Source organism: Morone saxatilis, unplaced genomic scaffold (assembly GCF_004916995.1).
Source record: "Morone saxatilis isolate NCDOM2014 unplaced genomic scaffold, NCSU_SB_2.0 Contig24, whole genome shotgun sequence".
NCBI classification, from domain to species: domain Eukaryota; kingdom Metazoa; phylum Chordata; class Actinopteri; family Moronidae; genus Morone; species Morone saxatilis.
The window spans coordinates 17,076,253-17,088,109 of NW_023339807.1; the positions used below are offsets into that span (position 1 = coordinate 17,076,253).

At 39.5% G+C, this 11,857-nt stretch overlaps 3 protein-coding genes across 3 annotated transcripts in view; all 3 read right to left on the reverse strand.

Moving 5' to 3' along the window:
• Positions 1-2,836, reverse strand: part of LOC118335767 (complement C1s subcomponent-like) — a 6,610-nt gene extending 3,774 nt beyond the window's left edge. The window contains 3 exon segments of the mRNA XM_035672193.1: positions 216-393; positions 2,290-2,503; positions 2,751-2,836. Of these exon segments, the coding sequence (XP_035528086.1) occupies positions 216-393; positions 2,290-2,503; positions 2,751-2,830 (472 nt within the window). The 5' untranslated portion in view covers positions 2,831-2,836.
• A 650-nt stretch (positions 2,837-3,486) lies between these two features.
• Positions 3,487-8,551, reverse strand: LOC118336054 (complement C1r subcomponent-like). The gene is given in 10 exon segments (XM_035672600.1): positions 3,487-3,898; positions 4,084-4,298; positions 4,387-4,592; positions 4,680-4,751; positions 4,861-5,326; positions 5,414-5,619; positions 5,765-5,905; positions 6,291-6,468; positions 8,009-8,210; positions 8,526-8,551. Coding segments are annotated over 10 exon segments (2,076 nt in total). The 3' UTR covers positions 3,487-3,534.
• A 477-nt stretch (positions 8,552-9,028) lies between these two features.
• The window catches only part of LOC118335768, a 12,938-nt gene continuing 10,109 nt past the window's right edge, over positions 9,029-11,857 (reverse strand). Inside the window, exons 17-24 of the mRNA XM_035672194.1 lie at positions 11,689-11,836; positions 11,460-11,578; positions 11,287-11,365; positions 11,063-11,197; positions 10,513-10,587; positions 10,214-10,419; positions 9,914-10,128; positions 9,029-9,698 (exon numbers count right to left, since the gene is read on the reverse strand). Of these exons, the coding sequence (XP_035528087.1) occupies positions 9,332-9,698; positions 9,914-10,128; positions 10,214-10,419; positions 10,513-10,587; positions 11,063-11,197; positions 11,287-11,365; positions 11,460-11,578; positions 11,689-11,836 (1,344 nt within the window). The 3' untranslated portion in view covers positions 9,029-9,331. The remainder of the gene's footprint in view (positions 9,699-9,913; positions 10,129-10,213; positions 10,420-10,512; positions 10,588-11,062; positions 11,198-11,286; positions 11,366-11,459; positions 11,579-11,688; positions 11,837-11,857) is intronic.

The following is an 11,857-nucleotide window of genomic DNA, read 5'->3' on the forward strand; positions in this document are numbered from 1 at the left end:
CTCTCCAGCTATCTCTGTCAAATAAAGGCCAAAAAAAACAAAAACAAAAACAAAAAATCATGCTGACCAAAATCCCTGAAAAAGCACAATGTTAATTATGTTTGAAGGTAGAATTTCTCTTGAAGGGTTGGGGCATATCAGAAATATTAGGTGAAGATAGATAGTGAAGTGACCAGAAATAAACAGTTATAGGGAAGTGACCAGAAAAGCATTACCTATTGCCTTGTAGGTTGCAGAGAAACCAATGTGCTGTTGGAGCTCCGCAGAGGAGTCACTTGTTTGAAATATGAGAGTCAGTCTGTTGTCTTGAGAAAGAATTGATACTTTGCCTGGGTGATGAGTTGAATTTTCCTGACCACAAAACTTTCCCAAGACCTTTTGATCATAGAGAACCTGAAAAGTAAGCAAAAAAGACATTGTGAGACCAAAAAGAGCATTCAAAGGTCACTTAAAGTGACTTCAAGTGCGCCTGGGAAAGGTGGCATAGCTTTGCAACTGCTTAAGTTATTTAATTCATTTATTTTTCCACTTGTCTTTCAAACTACATAAACGTGCTGTGTTTCAGGTATATCTTCACACAGGTTTACAGTATATCAGTCAGGATGACTAGACCAGTGATTCATAGTTGCTAAAAAAAACAAGTCTGGGCCCCCTCCTAGAGGCTGACTTGGGAGGGGAGCTCTTTGGTTAAAATCTGGTGGTTTGGTGGAAAGAGCACTCTTGAAACCAACTAACACTTCCTCTGTGAAACAGAGTTTAAAAAGACAGGGGAAGCCTAATCCATATTCCTGGCAGAGGTCTCAAAGTTAGACTGTGACCTTCTGCACACACTGGGGTGATTTGCAGTCAAGGGGGAAGTTGTTGGGATGAGAGTCATCACCTCTGAAGCCATTAAGTCTGAAGCCATGGTTCATTGCTCTTTCTGGACAGGGAGCGATTTGCAAGTACCTGGTTCACAAGTGAGGGTAAAGTTGAGTGTGAGATAAACAGATGTACTGTGGCAGCCTTAGCAATGTGGGTGTTATACAGGAGCGTTGAGGTAAAGGCCCGAAGCCTGAAGGCAAAGCTTTCAATTTTCCAGTCAATCCATGTTCCGGCTCTCACCTATGGTCATGAGATTTGGGTAGTGACTGAAAGAAGGAGCTCCTGGAAACAAGCGACCAAAACAAGTTTCCTCCATAGGGTCGATGGACTCACCCTTAGAGATAGGGTATGGAGCTCAGAGGATGCTCAAAATATAGTTGCCAAGGAGCCAATTAAGGTGGTTTGGGCATCTGATCAGGATCTTTAAAGGTTTTCCAGCAATGTCCAACTGGTAGGATGCCCAGAACATGCTGGAGAGATTAGCTCATCTGCCTTGGGAACACATCAGGATCCCCCAAGAGGAGCTGGAGAAACATTTGTTGGGGAGAGGAACATTTGGATTACCTATACGCCTAGATCCTACTGGACACTGCTCTATGACATTAAGTTTGCAATGCAGTTTTGTTTCACCCTTGACACATTTGAACATTTGAGAAGCAAAGTTGTTTTCCTGGCCAAATGTTTTTACTTTTTTGATATACGTTTAGGAGTCTGAGGATGTTTTATTTCGAACATTGACTGGATGCTCTATGCCATTCTTGTGGCAGACTTGCTGCTTGGGTTGATCTGCTCTGTGCAGCTTGTTTCAGTCAAAAATAGAATATTAGTATTTAAGTTGAGCAGAGTGGAGAGCTGCTTCTTAAATGCACTGCAGCATGTCTGGAAAAACCACAAGTCAGTGTTGCTGCAATCAGCTGGAACACAACACTGCCATGCCATGTAGAATCAAATGTAGAATCAAGCCTTTATGGTGCAAATACACTGGATCCATGGACTGATGTCAACTCAATGGTTCCTACGGTGTTTGAATTTGCATAGCCTCGACTTAATTTCAACTTCATGCAAATTAAGTCATCCACCAACCAACTTGCAGTTCCATCACTCATCAGCCGGGGCACTGTGGTCTTGTGCTCTCAGACGCATCCTCACCGGATTCTGTGTGTCTTCATCATTAGCCTGCTGCCAATGCAACCAGTCCTTGGATAAGCAATAAAAAATGAATGGATGGCTGGTTGGATGGATGGATGGCATGGATGGAGTCACTGGTTCCAATTCAAGACCGCATTTTGTGCAGGTGCATCAATACTCAGATCAAAGTTAAGTGATAAATATTAGACTAAAATTTGGGTTCTGGACTTAAGTACACAACACTGATCTATTATATGGAATATTGTTGAATATTAGAGTTTTTAATATGGCTCTGACCGTCAGAAAGTCCTGATGGCAGCCTGAAGAAGCTTTAATATCCAGATGTGTTAGGGACAGCTGGATCAGGTAGCCTTCAGTAACCCAGATGTCCCATTGCTTCAGCAGGTTAGGAGGGTAAGGCCGGGGATACTGAGGGGAATGGACCTCCCCATGCATTACAGGTTGAGAGTCAGGCAGCTGTGAGCACTTAGTCACTGACAAATACAGACACCTAGAATTGTTTATAAACACAGTTTGAACAAAGGTTCTAGTTAAATTTGATGCAAACAGAAGAAGAACAAATACAGTTTAGAAATACATTTTTAACTTTTGCAACCATATACTGTGCCTTTAGTTTTCTATATGGTACTTAGCTACTTAACTATAAACAATGTTGTAATGGACATCCACACTTTTTACCTACTATTACTTTTTTAAATTGCTAGCATGCAACATAAAGATATTTTAATCAAGCTTACCATATAAGACAGTAAGTCCATCCCATGTCTGTAATAAATGTATCTCTGTGTGACTGCAGCTTTATGCAAAAACATCTCATGGACCATTAATGTCACACAGGCTGTGGTTTGTAGTATTTTGCAATGGAATTTGATCTCCAGGGTTTGTTTATCTTGGCAAAAGTAAATGCAGGTATTAATTGTAGAAGAACAGGGTCAATAATGGCTCAATACATTTGACTAACCAAACTAGAAAAAATAGGAGCAAAACTGTGTGCAGTAAAAGTATGAGCACAGAGAAAACCCAAAACAAGTCAATGATGGAGTAGGATGTGGGAGTTCATGAAGATAGATTAAGTAGGTAGTATGTATGTGCAGTATATTACAGTATATAGTAGACACACACAGTAATTAACAACAATATACATCAGAGTATCTCTTAGTACAAGGTATTAGAGTGACTGACAAATACCAAGTTAGTAAGAGAGAAAATCTGACTAATCTGAGTTGCATGTATGAAAAAGGCACATGCGAGTCTGTATTATGTCACTTTATTTAAAAAAAAAAAAGGCTTTTACAGTGCAATGACTTCACAATCAGTGTGACATTCATTGAATTATTTTAGGAAGTTTGCAGATGGTTCTAATTATGATAAGTAGAAATTGATCATTTGATAATCAATTAGAAGATTGTGTTAATTCATAACTTGTTTAGTTATGTTTAGTTATCTGTTTTCTTATTTTATTGTAAATGTTTTTACTTGTGTTTTATTAATCTTCACACCATGTAATAAATTACTGTTAATTCAGTTCTCCTGCATAGTTTTGTTGATCCAGTCCAGGTAGTTGGTGACTTTGGTATAAACTCTGTATGTTCCCTGTTGTCCACAGTCAACCCCCCAGCTGACAATCCCAGCAACCCAGAACTGTCCGTTATCTCTCAGGGCAAAGGGGCCTCCACTGTCCCCAAGACAGGTGTCTTTCCCACCTTCAGGGACTCCAGCACAAAACATGTTATCTGTCAGACTCGGTAAGTTGTTCCTTGTCTTCTTCAACTTTTTGACAGAATTACGGCATGTGTCCTGCTCCACCACAGGGAGTTGCACATACTTAAGCTTCTTTGTTATCCGTGGGGGGTAAATTTCCATAATGCCAAAGCCTGACACCAGTCTGAAATAAATAAAAAAGACTAGAAGAGCCAGCAATGGTAAATTCAGGAAATCAGAGCCTCTTGTCTAGAAGCTGGACAAGATTCACATGTTGGCACAACAAGGAAAAAAGCAAAAAGAAGAGCAAAATGTTACATAAAATGTATTCTGTAACACTATGAAATGAGAACTCAGTTGTTTCTTTACCCCATCATGCCAGTGATGTATGTGGCGCCCTCTGCTGGCAAACATATTGGCATAATCGATGAGTTGAATGTGATTGGGTCTCGCAGTTTGATCAAGGCAATGTCATTGTTGAAGTCTAAGCCATCCGGGTTGTTGTATTCAGGGTGAATGTGGATTGAAGCAACCAAAACAGGACAACCCATCAGGGATTTAACATCAGTACGGCCCATGTAAACCTGCAAATCAATAGCACAGGAGGAAAAGAATGTCAATTCAAAAACATGGAGGCAATGGGCATGCAGATAACATCTACAGCCCACTTACCCGTACAGTCTCATTTGATACTGGTTTTCTGTTATGTGTTAGGTCGTGAGCTGCAGTCATAATCCAGCTGTCTGCAATCACCATTCCTCCAACTCTTATTCCGTCTATATTCAGTAGCACTTGCCAGGGGATGGTATTGTCTGGAGCTTCACTGCCTCCAATGATCCTCTGATAGGTGGAGATGAGTGTTGTGGGCTGACCACAGACTGGATGAGACAAAAAATAGGTTCATACAGACACAGACTTCATGTTTTAATTAAAATGTACATATGTTAGATAGGGTGTTTCAGTACCAGGTATACATGTTGGAGTGACATTGTTGGTGTTGGATCTCCACTTTCCTTCTCCTTTACAGGTTAAACTAACTGACGACCATAGGGAACAAGATAATAGCATTTATTTTAAAATTAAGATTTATCAAAAATGTAATTTGAATTAATTATATTTTTTTAATGATACTAGTAAATACCTCACCATTTACACCCCCTGGGAAAGAGTAAAATGGTTCATTGCAGTGATACTGAACAACAGAACGGTACTGATTCTGAAGGCCAGACAGGAAGGTCACCCCTCCATTCAGCAAAGGTTCTGGTTCTCCACAATCATTTACTACAGAGGAACAAAACAAGGAAATATTAATAGTTTGCAAGTGAAAGAATGTGTAAATAATTGATGCAACATCTGTAAGACATGATAACCAAACATTAATCACATTTTTGTGTAGATATGTGATTGTTACTGATTGTTACCGTAGACCAACCAAAACAACATGTCTCTCATTTCCTCCCTCACCGTTTGTGCTGTAGTTTAGGCTCCAGCCCTGACTCAGGCCTTCATCATCAGTATGGTAGTCCAGTGTGACAGAACTGGAATTTGTAGCTATCAGACCTGGACTTTTTCCACCACACAGCTTCATGGGATCTCTGTCTGGGATGGTCACCTATGTGCAGAGGAGGAGTAGAAAGTTTATTTATATACACTGAGGCGTATCAGTCGCATTTGTTGTAAGGAAGCCCTTTGCCAATACCTGCAGCCAGTGATGTTGACACCTGGGACCTTGCTGAGTGTCCACGCTGTCTATGTGGAAGTTGTCAGTGAAGTTTAGAGTGATAATGAATCTGGGGTCCACAGAAATGATGTACTTGCAGGACAGAAATGGTGGTGAGGGGCGAGGGTGCCTTGGACTGGACAGATGTCCTGCATGCTGCTCAAATATATTACCACCACAGGAGACTGGACATGGGGCAAAATCAATTATTATTTAGTTTAGTTATTTACTCAGCAGCATTAATGCCATGCTGTAACTACTGAGCTTCACTGTATGACACACATTAAGGTACATATACAGAAGCATACATTTAGTTTATACAGTACTCACACAAACATGTGCGCTGGTCTAAATGAAGTTTGTAACCATAGTGGCAGGAGCAGTGGTAAGAACCAGGGGTGTTGCTGCAGATCTGAGAGCAGAGAGGATGCGAGCCTGGACCGGGGTCCGATTTTGAACACTCATCCACGTCTGTAGATGAGAAGGTGATTAAAGGGAAAACTTAACCTAAATTTAAATTTAGGTCATTCACATATATTTTTATTTTTTGGCATAGTTTCAAACTTTTGAATTTAATGAGGTTTTATGTTAGTCTGATAACCCAGGACAAGATTGTTATATATCTATAGAGACAAATGTTGGAAATACATTTTGATTTTTTTCTTCGAATGTTTTGACGCTCTTACTTTCACCTCAAAGCAATACAGTTGTTATATGTTTTTTTATATGCATTGTTCATTGACCAAAATCCCTGGAAGAGCACCATGTTAATTATTTTTTTAAGGTGAAATTTCTTCAGAAGATTGGGGGAAATCACGTAATGCAGGGAAAAGGAAAGTGACCAGAAAAGCTCTACCTATTGCCTCGTAGGTAGCAGAGAAACCAATGTGCTGTTGGAGCTCTGCAGAGGAGTCACTGGTTTGAAATTTTAGAGTCAATCTGTTGCCTTCAGAAAGGACTGGCACTTTGCCTGGGTGATGACTTGAATTTTCCTGTCCACAAAACATCCCCAAGACCTTTTGATTGTAGAGAACCTGTAAAGTATAAAGAGCAAATAAGACATTGTAAGACCTGATCAAGTAAGGTAAAATACAACCAAGTAAGGCAGTAGCAAAAAAAACCCTGACTTTACCGAACTGAGAAAGTCATTTTCAAAAGGAAGAATCTGACCACTGATGGTATAAACTGCATAATGGACAGAGCTTCCAGGTCTGTGAAGTGAAGCCAAAGCAGTGTTTTGAACCTGCATTCTATGTAAAGACTGGCAGGGGGAGCTCCATTGGCTGCAATAACACACCAATACCATTCACTCTGATGGAGAATGAGCCGACTTCTCACTTCATTTATGAGCTCAGTAAACAGTTTCCTAACGAGTTTATTGTCTCAATCACTAGATTTAAGTCGTCTTCCATATATTATGATCTACATTCAGTAAATTATGGTCCAATTTAGAGTAAAATAGACGATAAAGCAGTGTATGTTTTCTGGTGTGGCTACCTTGTGATTGACAGGTCACTCAGTGTGTCTGTCCAGCACAGCGCACCAAACTCAGATCAAACTGTCAAACTAGGCAGTGCTGATCAAATAGGAAGCAAGATTATTTTACTGCGTTGCCTATTTATCACCTAAAATTGTTTCAGAAACATGTTTTAATTCATTTTCATGGTTCACACCTGATAAGGACAGGATACACTTACTACATCAAGTGTCTATTGCATAGGGTGACCCATTGACAGCATATAATTAATGGACAAAGCTTTCGGGTCTCTGAAGTGAAGCCAACATGGAAATGTCTTGAACCTAAATTCTTACTAATGACCAACAGGGGGCAGTTGAATTGGCTGCAAAAAAGATATGGGCCTACTTCTCACTTAATTAATTAGTTCAGTAAACCATTTCCTAATGAGGTTATGGTCTCAATTGCTAGTTTCAAGTCTTCTTCCATACAGTATGATGTTCATTTTGTAAATGTTGGTAAAATCGATAAGGCAGGGTGCCTTAGAGAATGGCTACCTCATTTAAAATCTTTTCAAAAACGTATTTTAATGTAATGTTATGCCTGTGTTCTGATTAATGCCAGTATTATTTGGCTTGTTGCAGTTGGTTGTTGCATTCACAGTAGTATGCTAAAATGTTGTTAACAAGCTGTTGTGTTGGCTGCCAAGAAGTGTCAAATTGGAAGGCTCAAAATGGGCAAATAGGCAAGGTTTGTGACATAGTTTTACTACTGCAACTTGCTTATTTCAGTCTTTTGTTTTTTCACTCACATTTCTAAATATATAAACGTCTCTCAGCTATTGTACAGCATTATTTCGTATTATCTTATCAGCTCTGTTTTGAATAATCATAGCCTGCAGTCATGTCTGCACACACGTTTACAATATGTCAATCAGGATTACCAGACCAATACACAGTGAGAACTGCCCTGATGATTTGTAGTCCCAGTTCAAGACCTCAGTTTCTGCAGGTCATCAACACTCAGGTCATAGTTAAGCAATAAATAGACTTTAATATGAAAACCCTGGTCTATTGTTTGTAATATTGCACAATATTAAATTTCAACATGGCTCTGACCGTCAGAGAGTCTTGATAACAGCCTGAAGAAGCTTTAATATCCAGATGTGTTATGGACAACTGGATCTGGTGGCCCTCAGGAACCCAGAGGTCCCATTGCTTCAGCAGGTTAGGAAGGTAAGGCAGGGGATACTGAGGGGAATGGACCTCTCCATGCATTACAGGTTGAGATTCGAGTAGCTGCCAGCACAAACACAGAAACCTGGGATTGTTGTGCATAAACACAGAGTTGGAACTAAGGTGGTAGTCCAAAGTTGATGCAAACAGAAAGAGAACAAACAAAGTGACACAATAATCTTTAAATTTTGCAACCACATAGTATTGCTTTAGTTTGGTATTTAGTTTGATATATGGAGATCACATAATTAATCTTAAATACTGCTCATAGACAGCTATCATACAGTTTAACACAAATAGTCTGTATTTACTGTAATTTTTTTTAGGGTAGTAATTCTTGAAAAAATAATAATTCACTAAAACATGCAACATGAAGGTGAAACAAATAGATTAAGCTTACCATATAACACAATAGTTCCATCCCATGTCTGCAATAAATGTACCTCTGTGTGACTGCAGTTTTACACAAAATGTCTAATGCACAAATGGACCATTAATGTCACACAGGCTGTGGTTTGAAGTATTTTGCAATGGAATTTAACCTCCAGGGTTTGTTTATCTTGGCAAAACTCATTTGCAGGTATGAATTGTAGAAGAACTTAACAAGAAGAATGAGAAGTAAAAAACGAGTTTTTGTGCAGTATAAAGTTCCAGAGTACGAGCACAATGAAACCCCCAAAACGTCAGTGGAGGGAGAGCCTACTGTGTTTGTGAGTTCATGAAGATAGATTAAGTATGTATTACTTACATAGTACACATACACAGCAATTAGCTAGAACTATATACAATAGTGGCATCTCAAGTATTACAATGACCAACAAATACCAAGTTGGTTAGAGAGAAGGTAGAAGATATGTATCTTATCTGTGTTACAGGCATGAAAAAGGCAGATGCAAGTCTGTATTATGTCACTTTATTTTAAAAAGGTTTTAGTGGATTTAAATACAATGTGATGACTTCACAATCAGTATGACATTCATTCAGTAATTTTAGGAAGGAACTGGTTATAATAGTAAGTAGAAATGTGCACTTGATCATTTTATTGTCAGTTGTTAATTTATAGTTTTTATGTGACACAATATGCATTAATTCTGCAGAAAGAGTATATTTAGAGCAAAGTTTGTTCTCTTTTTCTTACTTTATTGTAAATGTTGTTACTTTTGTTTCAATGTTTTCACACCATGTTGTAATGAATTACAGTAAAGCTCAATTCTCCTGCATAGTCTTGTTGATCCAGTCCAGGTAGTGGGTGACCCTGGTATAGACTCCGTATGTTCCCTGCTGTCCACAGTCAACCCCCCAGCTGACGATCCCAGCAGCCCAGACCCGTCCGTCATCAGTCAGGGTAAAAGGGCCTCCGCTGTCACCTTGGCAGGAGTCCTTCCCACCCTCAGGGACTCCAGCACAAAACATGTTACTTGTCAGACGTGGTACACTGCTCCTTTTCTTTTTCGCTGAAGTGATTGAAGCCCTGCATGTCTCCTGCTCCACCACAGGGAGCTGCACGTACTTCAGCTTATTTGTTAAAATCCGGTTATTGTTACTTTCTGTGAGGCCAAAGCCTGACACCAATCTGAAAAAATGTAGAAGAGACAGTTATGGGGAACTCATTAGAAAGGGGCAAATAAGAGTCTCCTGTCTAAAACATTCACATGTTGGCAAAACAATGAGATAAAAGCAATAAGAAGATTTAAACTGAAGTTAAAAAGAGTTCACTAAACTTAAAGCAGGATAAAAAAATAAATATAAAATGGATTATGAAATGAAACCAGGCAGTTGTTTCTTTACCCCATCATGCCAGTGACGTATGTGGCACCTTTCTCTGGCAAACATACTGGCATAACAGATGCTCTGAATGTGATTGGCTCTCGCAGTTTGATCAAGGCAATATCATTGTTGAAGTTTACTTGGTTGGGATTGTCATATTCAGGGTGAATGTGGATTGAGGCGGTATACACAGGAGATTGCCTCAGGGTGTTAACATTAGTGAGTCCCATGTAAACCTGGAAATCAATAGCATAGGAAGAAATCAATGTCAATTCAAAAACATGGATGCAATGGGCTTGCAGATAACAATAGACCACGTACCCGTAAAGCATCATTTGGTACTGTATTTCCACTCTCTTTTAGGACATGAGCTGCAGTCATAATCCAGCGGTCTGCAATCACCATTCCTCCTGCTCTATGACCATCTACACTCAGTAGCACTTGCCAGGGGATGGTATGGTTTGGAGCTTCACTGCCTCCAATGATCCTCTGATAGGCAGAGATGTGATTTATAGGCTGGCCACAGACTGGATGGGATACAGACGTATATGTATCACACAGCGTTTCACACAATTAAACAACAGATTCTTGACTGAGATCTAAATGAACAAAACCAATACCTGGTAAACATGTTGGACTGACAACAATATCATTGTTGGATCTCCACCTTCTGTCTGCTTCACAGGTGAAACTAACTGAAGAGCAGAGAGGAGACAAAAGAAAAATATATTTTGATGAAATCTTAAGTGAGGTAGAAGTGTACTACACTGTGACATCATTATTGGGTGTGGTTACAGGTGCAACAGAGCACACTTGTGTGCACACCAATTAATGATACCTCGAAGGAAATTACTATTATTATTGTTTTTCAGCATGGTGTTAAGTTAGTATTTAGGAACGAGTAGCTTTGCATGCTTTAGCCCATTTACTACAAATCATATATACATTACTCCACAGTTAACCATTTTGCTAATGCTGTCCTTTAATATATGTGTAGATGCTTAAATAGATAGTCATTACATCACAAGTCTTCCAGATTTGGTATATATTATTGGTAAATGTACATTCATCACATTAATGTAAATTGGAAATAATGGATTATACAACTCAAACAAGTTTCAAGAGGATCTAAAACAGCTTATCATAGAACACTGTATGTAAATATCTCACCATTTGTTCCCCCAAGGAGGGAGTAAAATGGTTCATTACAGTGATACAGAACAATAGAACGGTACTGATTCTGAAAGCCAGACAGGAAGGTTACCCCTCCATTCAGCAAGGGTTTGGGTTCTCCACAATCAATTACTGCAGAGGAACAAAAAACAAGCACATGTTAATATTTTTCCAGATAATTTGTGGTTGAATCAAACTTCATAAGCTTAAAGGTAACATACTGTGGCATTCTGGCAGAGGGAGATGCCACTGCCCATTGCTCTGGCACATGGTAGAGAAACTCTCGATCTCCTGCCCATTCTGACAGAAACAGACATTATGTGTTTTTATATCACACACATTGACACATAAACATGTTGCTGTTAAGTATTAGACATTGTAAGTTTAATCTAACCGTCATTAGCTTGTATCCTGGGTCGCAGCGCACAGAGATGTAGTCTCTGTAGAGATATTCGGTCAAGACAGGAGTGACCCTGCCCCTTCCCACTTTACCAGGAAATGGACACTGCACTCCTGGAAACACCATAGACAAGCAGACATGTAACATCAACTGCATAGTTATCCAACAGTACGATGGAAAGGGTATTTCACTGGCACATAATGCTTATTCCTCTCTCACTCACTGTGTGTGCTGTAGTCCAGGCTCCAGCCTCTGCTCAGGCCGTCATTATCAGTGTGGTAGTCGAGCTGGACATTGTTGGAGTTTGTGATTATCAGACCTGGACTCTTTCCACCACACAGCTTCATAGGCTCTTGGTTTGGAACGGTTACCTTTTAATAATAATAATAATA